The 13,727-nt window shown below is 37.5% G+C and overlaps 1 protein-coding gene across 1 annotated transcript in view; it reads left to right on the top strand.

Annotated features, from left to right (window-relative positions):
- HEPH (hephaestin) overlaps positions 1 to 13,727 on the top strand; it is an 82,592-nt gene that overhangs the window by 15,162 nt on the left and 53,703 nt on the right. Inside the window, exons 8-11 of the mRNA XM_049644674.1 lie at positions 3,028 to 3,159; positions 6,930 to 7,141; positions 9,845 to 9,995; positions 12,385 to 12,597. Coding sequence (XP_049500631.1) covers positions 3,028 to 3,159; positions 6,930 to 7,141; positions 9,845 to 9,995; positions 12,385 to 12,597 — 708 coding nt within the window. The remainder of the gene's footprint in view (positions 1 to 3,027; positions 3,160 to 6,929; positions 7,142 to 9,844; positions 9,996 to 12,384; positions 12,598 to 13,727) is intronic.

Raw genomic sequence — 13,727 nt, forward strand, 5'->3', positions numbered from 1 at the left:
TATTAATCTCCTATCAGACGTAGGAATTGCAAATATTTTTTTCCCATTCTGTGGGTGTTTTTTAACTCTATTTATAGTGTATTTTGATGCACAGTTAAAAATACTGAAATTCATTATGTTTATTTTTTTCTCTTATTACCTATGCTTCTTGTGTCATATCTAAGAAATCATTAGCAAAGCGAATGTTGGGAAGTTTTTGCCATATGTTTTCTTACCAGAGTTGTATAGTTTTAGATCTTAAATTTACGTCTTGAATATATTTTGAGTTAATTTTTATATATGGCAATAAGGTATTAAATAGAAGTCCCACTTTATTGTTTTGCATGTGGAAATCCAGTTTTCTCAGCATTATATGTTTAAAAGACTGTTCCCACAAAAAGGTCTCTTCAACAAATATTGGCAAAACTGGTCAGCTACATGCAAAATAATGGAACTGCATCACTTTCTTACACTATACACAAAAATAAATTCAAAATGGATTAAAGACCTAAATGTGAGACCTGAAATCATAAAAATCCTAGAAGAGAGCACAAGCATAAATGTCTCTGACATTGGCGGTATCAACCTTTTTCTAGATATGTATACTAAGGCAAGGGATATAAAAGCTAAATAAACTATTGGGACAACATAAAAATAGGAAAGCTTCTGCACAGTGAAGGAAACAGTCAACAAAGCTAAAGGGCATCCTACCCTATTTGCAAATTATCAACCTAATATTTGCAAATTATTATCCAATAAGGAATTAGTATCTAAAATATATAAAGAAGTCACACAACTCAACACTCAAAACCAAATAATCCAATTAACCATGGGCAGAATAAATGAACAGACATTTCTCCAATGAGGACATTGAGATACCCAAGAGACACATGATAAGATGCTTAACATTACTCATCGTTAGGGAAATACAAGTACAAACTACAATGAGGTATCCCCTGACACCTGTCAGAGTAGCTAAAATCAAAAACACAAGAAACAAGTGTTGACAAGAATTTGGAGAGAAGAGATCCCTTTTGCACAGTTGGTGGGAATGCAAAGTGGTGCACCCACTTTGGAAAACAGTATGGAGGTTCCATAAACAGTTAAAAATAGAACTATCCTAGAATCCAGTAATCACACTACTGCATATCTACCCCCAAAATACAAACACTAAATCAAAATACAATGCTAAACCAAAGGGATACAACCATCTGTATGTTTATAGAAGCATTACTTACAATAAGCAGATTGTGGAAGCAGCCCAAGTGTCCATTGATATAAGAAGATATATAGACAGATAGATATAGATATACATCTATCTATCTATATACATATATGTGTGTGTGTGTGTGTGTGTGTATATATATATATATATATATATATATACATCTTCTTTATATATAATTCAGCCATAAAAAATAATGAAAGCTTGCAATTTGCACCAACATGGATGGTGCTAGAGAGTATAATGCTAAATGAAAAATGTCAGTCAGAGAAAGATAAATACCATATGATTTGACTTCTATGTGTAATTTAAGTAACAAAACAAATGAGCAAAGGAAAACAAAGAGAGAGAGAGAAAGAAATAAAGGAGCAAAACAAGAAACAGACTCTTAACTATAAAGAAAAAACTGTTGGTTACCAGAGGGGAGGTGAGTGGGGGGATGGGTGAAATAGGTGGTGGGGATTAAGGAGGGCACTTGTGATGAGCACCAGATGTATTGAAGTGTTGAATCATTATATTATACACCTGAAGCTAATATAACACTGTATGTTAACTACACTGAAGTTAAAGTAAAAATAAAAATAAAGAAGAAAATATCCTTGCTAGTTACAATTCCATTCAGACTTTCTATATCTTTATGCTTTAGTCTTGGTAGGTTTTCTGTTCTAGGACTTTTTCCATTTCATCTAGGTTACCCAATTTGTCAGTGTACAATCATTCATAGTACTATCTTACAATCTTTTTTATTTCTGTAGAATTGGTAATAAAGTCTTCACTTTTATTTCTTATTTTAGTAATTTGAGTCTTATCTATTTTCTCTTAATCCATATCTATGACAGTTAGTCAATTTTGTTGATCTTTTCAGAGAACCGACTTTTGGTTTCATTGATTTTCTTTATTGTTTTTCTTTTCTGTATCTTATTTATCTCTGATCTAGTCTTTATCAGTTTCTTCCTTCTTCTATTTTTGGATTTAGTTTGTTTTCTTTTCCTAATTCTTTAATTTGTAAAGTAAGTTGTTGACTTGAGATGTTTTATCAATGTAAATATTTATAGTTGTAAATGTCTCCCTTAGCACATTTTCCATGGCATCTCATTTTGCTATGTTGTGTTTTCATTTTCATTTGATTCTTGGATCATAGGTGCAGCATTAGGTGTGGAAAGTGAGTAGAAAACAAACCAGAAACACTGAACTAGGGTTTAAGCCTGCACAAATGCTCAGGGTATTGTCTTGGCACTTCTGGTTAATCTCAAAGATGACTGAGCTAAGTTAGAGGTGGTGAATAGTGGAACAAAAAAGGCTCCAGGAATTATGACTCAACTACCTAGTTCAGGACCTGGATAGAGGATATAATAATTTTATATGCTCAGAATTGGTTTAGGCTTGAGGCAAGATCAGATAGTCAGATGTATCTGACTAGCAAATGCAGCTATGGGAATTGGGGCAATAAACGTAAGGGAAATGGGATTGAACCTGACAGTGGGGGTGGGTGAAAGACTTGGCTTTAAGTCATGATCTGTTTCTAATCCGTTATTTGAATTTGGGAACATCAATTCAACCTCTCTGAGCTGCAGTTTCCACATTTGTAAAATAAAAATATCCCCAATATAATGTTTGAAGATCCAAATGAGATAATGAATTTAAAAAAAAATGTTTTTTTATAGCTGTAAATTGCAACACACTTATAAGGGATTATTTTTATTATTACACAGGGAGGGTTTATCTTTTTCACTTTCTTTTTCTTTCCCTCCCTCTTATTTTGTTTCCATCCTCCCTGGTCATCTTTGTTTTCATTCCCATTGTCTCTCCTTTCCATCTTCCAGGACCAGTGATCCGGGCTGAGGTGGGTGACACCATCCAGGTGATCTTTTACAACCGTGCTTCCCAGCCATTCAGCATACAGCCTCATGGAGTCTTTTATGAGAAAGATTACGAAGGAACTGTGTACAATAATGGTGAGCAAGCAGGGTTTCCAACTGATGTGGGCTGCAGTAAATATCAAGTAGCTCTTGAGGGCAAATAAATAGGGGAGGAAATGAGGGAAGAGACGGAATTAATTGCCTTGCATGGATATTGCTGGATACATGCATGATATTACAGTGAAGCAGAGCTGGGCTAAAAAAGAGACATGTTCTTTCAAATATATTTCACATATATATTTCAATATGATTGACATTTCAGTGATATTTGTTTTTCCCATCCATGAGCGTGGAATGTCTTTCAATTTCTTTGTGTTATCTTCAGTTTCTTTCATCAGTGTTTTATAGTTTTCAGAGTACAGGTCTTTCACTTCTTTGGTTAGGTTGATTTCTAGGTTCTTATTTTGGTGAAATTGTAAATGGGATTATTTCTTAATTTTTTTCTGCTATATCATTATTAGTGTATGGAAATGCAACAGATTTCTGTACATTTAATTTGTGTATCCTGGACTTTACTGAATTTGCCATTGCTAGTATCTTTTTTGTGGAATCTTTAGGGTTTTCTTTAGATAGTATCATGTCATCTGCAAACAGTGAAAGTTTTACTTCTTTATTACCAATTTGGGTGCTTTTTATTTCTTTTTGTTGTGTAATTACTGTGGCTATAAATTCCAGTACTATGTTGAATGAAAGTAGTGAGTAGACATCCTTTCCTTGTTTCTGACTTTAGGGGGAAAGCTGTCAGTTGTCACCGATTGAGTATTATGTTCTCTGTAGGTTTTTCATATATGGCCTTTAAGGTTAATATCCAAAATACATAAAGAACTCATACAACTCAACACTCAAAAAAATAAATAATTCAATTAAAATGGACAGAAGATATGAACAGACATTTCTCCAAATAAGACATCCAGAAGGCCAACAGACACATGAAAAGATGCTCAACACAACTCATCATTAAGGAAATGTAAATCAAACTACAATAAGATATCACCCCATGCCTGTAAGAATGACAAAAATCAAAAACACAAGAAACAACAGGTGTTGGTGAGAATGTGGAGAAACGAGAACCCTCTTACACTGTTGGTTGGAATACAAACTGGTGCAGCCACTATGGAAAACAGTATGGACTTTTTTCAAAAAGTGAAAATTAGAACTACCTTATGATCCATTAATTTCATACTGGGTATACACCCACAAAATACAAAAAAAAAAACACTACAGTGAATATCATGTCATCTGCAAATATTGAAAGTTTTTCTTCTTCCTTGGTGATTTTGATTTTTTTTAAATTTCTTTTGTTGTCTGGTTGTGGCTAGGACTTCCAGTACAATGTTAAATAACATTGGTAAGAGTGAACATCATTATCTTGTTCCTGACCACAGTGGAAAAGACCAAATTATTGGTTGCTGGAGGGAAGGTGGATGTGGGATGGGTGAAATAGATGATGGGGACTAAGGAGTGCACTTATTATGATGAGCACTGAGTGTTGTATGGAAGTGGTGAATCACTAAATGGTACACCTGAAATTAATATTACACTGTATTTTAGTGAACTAAACTTTAAATAATAAAAACTTTAAAAATTCCCCAAAACACTAATTTAAAGGGATACACACACCCTTATGTTTATAGCAGCATTATTTACAATAGCCAAACTATGGAAGAAGACGAAGTGCCTATCAATAGGTGAATGGATAAATAAGTGACTATATATATATATATAGCCACATCTGCCTACTTTTTTATATTGTTTTGAAGTTTATATTTGAGAAAGAAATAGAGTGTGAGTGAGGGAGGGGCAGAGAAAGAGGGAAACACAGAATCCAAAGCAGGCTCCAGTCTCTGAGCTATTAGCACAGATCCCAATATAGGGCTCAAACCCACAAACCACGAGATCATGACCTGAGCTGAAGTTGGATGCTTAACTAACTGGGCCACCAAGTGCTCCCATGCAACATTTTCTTTATCCATTTATCAGTCAAAGGACATTTGGGCACTTTCAGTAACTTTGTATTGTTGATAGTGCTGCTATAAATGTTGAAATGCATATGCCTCTTCAAATTTGCATTTTTGTATCCTGTGAATAAATACCTAGTAGTGCAATGGCTGGGTCATAGCGTAGTTCTATTTCTAATTTTTTGAGGAACCTCCATACCATTTTTCAGAGTGGCTGCACCAGTTTGCATTCCCACCAACAGTCCAAAAGGGTTCCCCTTTCTCTGCATCCTCATCAACATCTGCTGTTTCCTCAGTTGTTAATTTTAGCCGCTCTGACAGGTGTGAAATGGTATTGCTTTATGACTTTAATTTGTATGTCCCTGATGATGAGTGATATTGAGCATCTTTTCATGTGTCTGTTAGGCATCTGGATGTCTTCTTTGGAAAAGTGTCTATTCATGTCTTCTGTCCATTTCTTCACTGGGTTATTTGTTTATTGAGTATTGAGTTTGATAAATTCTTTATGGATTTTGGGTACTAACCCTTTTTCTGATATATCATTTGCAAAATCTTCTCCCATTCTGTTGGTTGCTTTTTAGTTTTGTTTATTGTTCCCTTGCTATGCAGAAGACTTTTATCTTGATGAGGTTCCAATAGTTCATTTTATTTCTCTTGTCTCTGGAGACATGTCTAGGAAGAATTTCCTGTGGCCATGGTCAAAGAAGTTGCTGCCTGTTTTCTTCTGTAGGGCTTTGATGGTTTAATGTCTCACATTTAGGTCTTTCATCCATTTTGAATTTATTTTTGTGTATGCTGTAAGAAAGTGTTCCAGGTTCATTCTTTTGCATGTCGCTGTCCAGTTTTCCCAACACCATTTCCTGAAGATTCTGTCTTTTTTCCATTGGATATTCTTTTCTGCTTTGTCAAAGATTAGTTAGCCATAAATTTGTCAGTCCATTTCTGGGTTCTCTGTTATGATCCATTGATCTACATGTCTGTTTTTGTGCCAGTACCATACTGTCTTGATTATTACAGCCTTGTAATGCAGCTTGAAGTCTGGAATTGTGATGCTTCCAGTTGTGGTTTCCTTTTTCAATATTACTTTGGGTATTTGGGATCTTTTCTGGTTCCATACAAATTTTAAGACTGTTTGTTCTAGCTCTGTGAATAATGCTAATGTTATTTTGATAGCAATTGTATTGAATGTGTAGATTGATTTGGGTAATATCGACATTTTAGCAATATTTATTCTTCCAATCCATGAGGATGGAATGTTTTTCCATTTGTTTGTGTCTTCTTCAATTTTATTCATAAATTTTCTATGGTTTTCAGCATACAGAAATCAAACTTTCATTCTTCATAGATGGCATGACACTTTACATGGAAAATTTGAAAGACTCCACCAAAAAACTGCTAGAACTGATACATGAGTTCAGCAAAGACACAGGATGCAAAATCAACCTACATAAATTGGTTGCATTTCTATACACCAATAATGAAACAACAGAAAGAAATCAAGGAATTGATCTCATTTAAAATTGCACCAAAAAACAAAAGACACCTAGGAATAAACCTAACCAAAGAGGCCAAATAAGTTTTAAAGGCCCTTTTAGTCCTTCAGTCCTATGAGTTTAGAAAACTGTAACTTGGCAAAGTTTAAATTTCCCCAGTTTGCATAACAACCATTAACAGACCCAGAAACTAACTTTGGTCTCTTCACTCCTACTAAGGATTCTTTTTAATATTCTATATTGTATTTTGCTGCTGCTCAAAAATACCTTGTAGTTTATAATATTAACCACACTCTTTGGAGCTGTTGATTCTCACTGTAGCAAATATGATAATTAGTCATATTTTTCCCTGCAGGCTCATCCAACCTTGGCTTGGTGGCCAAGCCCTTTGAGAAAGTAACATATCGCTGGACAGTCCCCTCTCACGCTGGCCCTGCTGCTCAGGATCCTGCCTGTCTCACCTGGATGTACTTCTCTGCTGCAGATCCCATAAGAGATACAAATTCTGGTCTGGTGGGGCCCCTATTGGTGTGCAAGGCTGGTGCCTTGAATGCAGATGGCAAACAGGTATTGCCAAGGTTTATGGATGGAAAGCCTGCTGGGAAGAAGACAAGGCTATGTTGTTAAATAGGAGTTAAGGGGCGCCTGGGTGGCTCAGTTGGTTGGGCGGCCGACTTCAGCTCAGGTCATGATCTCGCGGTCCGTGAGTTCGAGCCCCGCGTCGGGCCCTGTGCTGACAGCTCAGAGCCTGGAGCCTGTTTCCGATTCTGTGTCTCCCTCTCTCTGACCCTCCCCCGTTCATGCTCTGTCTCTCTCTGTCTCAAAAATAAATAAACATTTTTAAAAAACAGGAGTTAAAAATGGGATGTGTTCTAGAGATAAGGGAATGGAAAAAATAACCAGGCTATTTAATCAGAAATGGATACTTGGTGACCTCATGCTATTTTGCATGGTATTCTTTCATTCACAAATATCTTTCTTAGTTTCTATTCCTTTCTATTCTTTATCCTCTCATCACCTCCTCATTTTTTAAACCTCAGCTTCCTCTAAACCTTGATCTTAATTTTTTAAATGTAAATTAAAGTTAATTAACACATGGTGTTGTCATGGATTTGGGAATAGAGCCCAGTGATTCAACTCTAAATATGATATCCAGTGCTCATCCCAAGTGCCTTTCTTAATGCCCATCACCCACTTAACCCATTCTCCCACCCACTTCCCCTCCAGCAACCTGCAGTTTTTTCTCTGTATTTAAGAGTCTCTTATGGTTTGCCTCCCTCTCTTTTTTTATCTTATTTTACCTTCCCTTCCCCTATGTTCATCTGTCATGTTTCTCAAATTCCACATATGAGTGAAATCATATGATATTCATCTTTCTCTGACTGACTTATTTCAGTTAGTATTACGTTCTAGTTCCATCCACGTTATTGCAAATGGCAAGATTTCATTCTTTTTGCCAAGTAATATTCCATTGTTTATATAAACCACATCTTCTTTATCCATTTATATCAGTTGATGGACATTTGGGCTCTTTCCATAAATGACTATTGTTGATAGCATATAAACTTTAGGGTGCATATGCCCCTTCAAATTTGCATTTTTGTATCCTTTGGATAAATACCTAGTAGTGCAATGGCTGGGTCATAACATAGTTCTATTTTTAATTTTTTGAGGAAACTCCATACCATTTTCCAGAGTGGCTGCACCAGTTTGCATTCCCACCAACAGTCCAAAAGGGTTCCCCTTTCTCTGCATCCTCACCAACATCTGCTGTTTCCTGAGTTGTTAATTTTAGCCACTCTGACAGGTGTGAGATGGTATCTCTTTGTGATTTTGATTTGTGTGTCCCTGATGATGAGTGATGTTGAGCATCTTTTCATGTGTCTGTTAGGCATCTGGATGTCTCCTTTGGAAAAGTGTCCATTCATGTCTTCTGCCCATTTCTTAACTGTGTTATTTGTGTTTAGAGTGTTGAGTTTTGTAAGTTCTTTATAGATTTTGGATACTAACTCTTTTTCTGCCATCATTTGCAAATATCTTCTTCCATTACATTGGTTGCCTTTCTTGTTTTGTTTCCTTCACTGTGCAGAAGTTTGTTTGTTTTTTTTTTTTTTATCTTGATTAGGTTCCAATATTCCATTTTTTATTTCTTTTGCCTTTGGAGACATGTCTAGTAAGAAGTTGTGGCTGAGGTTAAAGAGGTTGCTGTCTGTGTTCTCCTGTAGGATTTTGATGGTTTCCTGTCTCACATTCAGGTCTTGTAACCATTTTGAATTTATTGTTGTGTATGCTGTAAGAAAGAGTGCAGTTTCATTATTCTGCATGTCGCTATCCAGTGTGATCCTAATTCCTAAATGTATTTTAATATTTGTTTGTGTTCTTTCATGTCCATCTCACCATTTCTAGCTGTATAACCTTGGGCAAGTTACTTAACCTCCCGTTGCCTCAGCTTCTATATCTGTAGTAAAGGTTAACAATAAAAGCCGGTATCTTGGGTTTTTGCAAGGATTGATTAAATTAAGCCATGTGAAGTTTCTTTATCACAGTATCTGATACATAATAAGCACTCAGTAAATGTTAGAAGTAATAATAATAGTGATGATGATGATAATGATCATCATCATCATAATAATGATAATAGTACATTAATAATAATTATATATCATTTTCTCTTATTTTCTTCAGAGTCTTCTCTTGATCTCCAAGCCACCTTTCCCTGGGTGACTCTATGCTCTCTTCTATCACTCTTTATTTCTCCATAATCCCCATCTTGTGCTTCTTCATGTCCACTTTCATATATTCCTCCCCTCCGGTCTCGTCACTTTATTTTATTTTGACCTCTTTCACCCACCTTCAGTTTGAAATTACCAGAGGAGGGGCGCCTGGGTGGTTCAGTTGGTTGAGCATCCAACTTCAGCTCATGTCATGATCTCACCATTTGTGGGTTTTAGCCCTGCGTCTGGCTCTGTGCTGACAACTTGGAGCCTGGACCCTGTTTCAGATTCTGTGTCTCCCTCTCTCTCTCTCCCCTTCCCCACTTTCACTCTGTCTCTTTCTCTTTCAAAAATAAATAAACATTTAGAAAATTGAAATTTCCAAAGGAAAAACTGTGTAGCAACAACTACAACCCTAGGCAGGAGAAATGGGCATCACTTTGTATCTCGAAAAATAAATAGGAAAAATCGGGGCTTCTTAGGTCTAGAGCTGCACAACCCACAACTGCTGAAACCATTGTCATTTTTTCCTATGTTCTCTACCATGGACCTACAGAAAGGGGTGGATAAGGAATTTTTTCTCCTTTTCACTGTGTTGGATGAGAACAAGAGCTGGTACAGCAATGCCAATCAAGCAACTGCTATGTTGGATTCCCGACTGCTCTCAGAGGATGTCAAAGGCTTCCAAGACTCCAATCGGATGCATGGTATGGAGAGTGTTTTTTCCCCTGAGCTACAATTGAGAGGTTACAAGTAAAAACCTAACCTAAACGTAATCATGTCCCATCTGTGAAAGCACTGATCCCATGGTCAGCTCTACCCAAAATATGAGCTAGATTGAATAATTCAATCTAAGACAACAGATCTTATATTTTGTGCCTTCTTGAGCTCTATCTTGTATTAGAAAGTATGGGGGACATTGGAAAAAGGTGCTATGAAATGAGAATTGCAAACAAGGCATCCACCAGAGAGTGAAGAGAGTAAGCTGGGTTGATACCTTTCCAGTCTTACCTCTTTCTCTGTTATTGACCACTATCCTTACTCCCGAACTCCATATTCCTGCCAAACAGGACTATTTTTCTCTATATAGACATACCTTGTACTTTTCTGACTTCGTGCTTTTACAATGCTTTTCCCTCCAGTTGAAGCGCCTTTCCTTATACTTTTGCCTTTAGCCTGTGGAAATTCTTTCCATTCCCTAAGGTCTTACTCAAAAGCGACTTAATCCATGTAACCATTTTTATCACCCAATCCCAGGATAATGACACCCTCTTCTGAACCACTATTCAATTTGATCAGACTATTTTAATAGCATGTTCTATATAGTTATTTGTTACATGGCTTTTGACTTCTGCTAGAGTGTACTTTCCTGAAAGGTGGGTATTGTTTGCTGCTCTCTGTATAGTCTACATTTTCTAATACACAGTAAATGTTTAATGAACAAGTGAACTACCAAATTAATGGGTAGGTATGTAGGTGGGTGAGTGAGTAAATGTGAAGAAATGGTCCCAGTTTGCAAAGAGCTCCCAACATTTTGCAATGAAATAAGACTAATAACACACATGAAATAATTATAGAACAATACAAGATCAATTATAACGAAGTGCTAAATTATGTGAAACAGCTCTCAAGTGACATGGAGTTCATAGGAGAACGTTAATGAGGAACAATCCAATTGAGGGATTCCTGGGAGAAGGAAGTGCTGGAGCTGGTTTTGGAAGCTAAATAGGTTTGCAATTATACATTACAGGCAATGGAAGGAGAATCAGGAGATTATCAACATTCTCATCAGCATTTTGAGGAATTACCAAGTAGGATTACTCATTAAAGGTGGTTCCAGTGGATGTGAGGACATTAAAAAGGGGTCAGATTTAAGCAGACCTCCCTATATTTTCAAAAGGAGTGTGAAGAAAGGGAGGGAGTCATGAATGACTGTGTTGTCTTTTGACTGTCTCTTTGGTTCTCATAACCAGTTATATCAGCTGGAAAAAGTAAACAAGTCCTGTGAACCAAGTTCATTTCAGTTTGACTTTGTGGAGCACGTGAGTAGTACCAGACAATATGCCAGGTGCTTGGGCAGTCACACAAATATAGAAAAATGTGCTTGCTTCTAGGTCAATCTAATGTGGGAGATACATTTGTAAGTAAATCATTGGACTCTGTGATAAGTGATATGGAAGAATTTTGAAGGGGGGAAATTTCATGGAAATGACAGAGAAGGAGAGAGAGAGACACACACAGAGAGACATGGTGGGGGGGAGAGAGAAGTAGCCCTACTTCACAGGGGAGTTGACATTTGAGCTGAGGTATAATGGATGAGTAGCAGTTTGCTGTAGAGAAACTAGAGGAAAATGTTATTCCAGGCAGAGGGAATAGCATGTGAAAACTCAACATGTGTTTTATAAACACCTAGCATCTTTTAAGACCTTGGGGATACAGAGACAAATAGAGCTCACAGGAATAGTGTGTTCCTGTGTGTGAGATAGGGTAGGAGGATAGACTGAAGGCAAGGGTACCAGGGAGAGGGCTTTTTCAGGAGTTCAGGCCAGAAATTATGAGAGCCAGATAGTAGGCCGTAGCAGTGAAGTGAAGAAAAAGAGACAGATTGAAAGATGAATATGGAAACTTGAGGGAACACCAATACTTTCTGGAGGGATGAAGAACAAGAACAAGATGAAAAAGAAACAATCAGAGAGGTTGTAAGAAAACCAGGGAAGTGTGGTGTCACAGAAGCCAACGGAGGAGAGTTTCAAAAGAGTGGGAATAATAGACACTGGTATGTGTGTGTGTGTGTGTGTGTGTGTGTGTGTGTGAAAGAGTTGTAGTGGAAAGAATTTCAGTTTTGCAAGAACGTGAAGTGTGATATAGGAGTTACAGGGGGTGAGTTCAGAAAGGACAGCTGGGCCCTCATCCCAAGGAGGCAGATATTCATAAGTAGAACTAAAGTGGCTTAGGGAAGAAGGCAGAGAAGTTGAGGATGAATCCAACATTTCAAATTGTGGGTAACCATAGTACAGAACTGATGCTATGCTCCTGGCCAGTGCTTGAAGAATCTGTTCTCATCTTTCTGTTTTGTGTTGTGTTTTTGTTTTCCAGCCATTAATGGGTTTCTGTTCTCTAACCTGCCCAGGCTGGACATGTGCAAGGGTGACACAGTGGCCTGGCACCTGCTTGGCTTGGGCACAGAGACTGATGTGCATGGGGTCATGTTCCAGGGCAACACTGTGCAGCTTCAGGGCATGAGGAAGAGTGCAGCCATGCTCTTTCCTCATACCTTTGTCATGGCCATCATGCAGCCTGAAAACCCTGGTAAGTGACTCAACAGCTGTCTCTAGGCTGAGAGGCTCTGTTGGGTATGGTGCTGGGTGAGGGGGGAAGGTGAAGAGAAAAGAGGACAAGTTAAGGGTTCATGGGAAGTTTTCAAAACACTCTTATCTCCTCTCTCCTCAATGTGCACTCTGTTCTGGTTATTTGGATTTTTTCTTAGCTGTAGGCAAAAAGTAAAGAGCTAAGGAAATTCTTTTCTGGAACAACAGCAAAGAAATATGGATACTGCCCAACAACAGGGCAATTCTTATATGGGTAGAGGGTGGACTTAACTGTGTAGTCCCATAGCTATATAGAGATTTTATAGCTAAAATCCTTGCATTGTGAGGGAGGTCCACAAGATGTACCTATCTATAAAGTGCTTTTAACTCTGATATTCTATGAGGATTTGTGCAAACTTCTGGTGGGAGTGGGGTGGGGTGTGCTGTAACAATTTCAGCCCAGGAATCAGAACATAAAACCTTTTAGCCTAAGGTATTTAATTAATTTGCTATTTAATTGTGGTATAACCAACCCCCACCCTGTGGCTGCATTTCATCATTCTTTTCTTTCTCTGTCCCACCCCCTCCCTTCCTCCCTCCCTTTCCTTTCCCATCTTCCCTTTTTCCTCCCTCTTTCCTTTCCTTTCTCTCCCTCCCTCTCTCTCCCATTGCTCATGCCCCTCCCCTTCCCTCTCTTTGTCTACCACTTTCCCTCATTTCCATATCTTTCTTTCATAAAGAAAATTAGCTATAATATTTCTTTTTTTTAATATGGAATTTATTGTCTAATTGGTTTCCATACAACACCCAGTGCTCATCCCAACAGGTGCCCTCCTCAATACCCACGACCCACTCTCCCCTCTTTACCACCCCCCATCAACCCTCTGATTGTTCTTAGTTTTCAAGAGTATTTCTTTAGATTCCATCTATGTCTGACATTGTATAATGCAATAGTACTTTTTCTTTGCAGTTTGTAGTGTGTATTATTTTTTTTTAGGCAGTAGGTGGCAATAGCGTTTTCAGAAAAATTTGTGAGTTCCATACAGTCTCCACTAAACTTTTATTTTAGTTCTGTAAATTCCATTAGTGTTTGGAAAAAAAAAATCCTAAACCAAACAAGTCTCCTTGACA

This window comes from Panthera uncia, chromosome X, assembly GCF_023721935.1.
Source record: "Panthera uncia isolate 11264 chromosome X, Puncia_PCG_1.0, whole genome shotgun sequence".
Taxonomy (NCBI): Eukaryota; Metazoa; Chordata; class Mammalia; order Carnivora; family Felidae; genus Panthera; species Panthera uncia.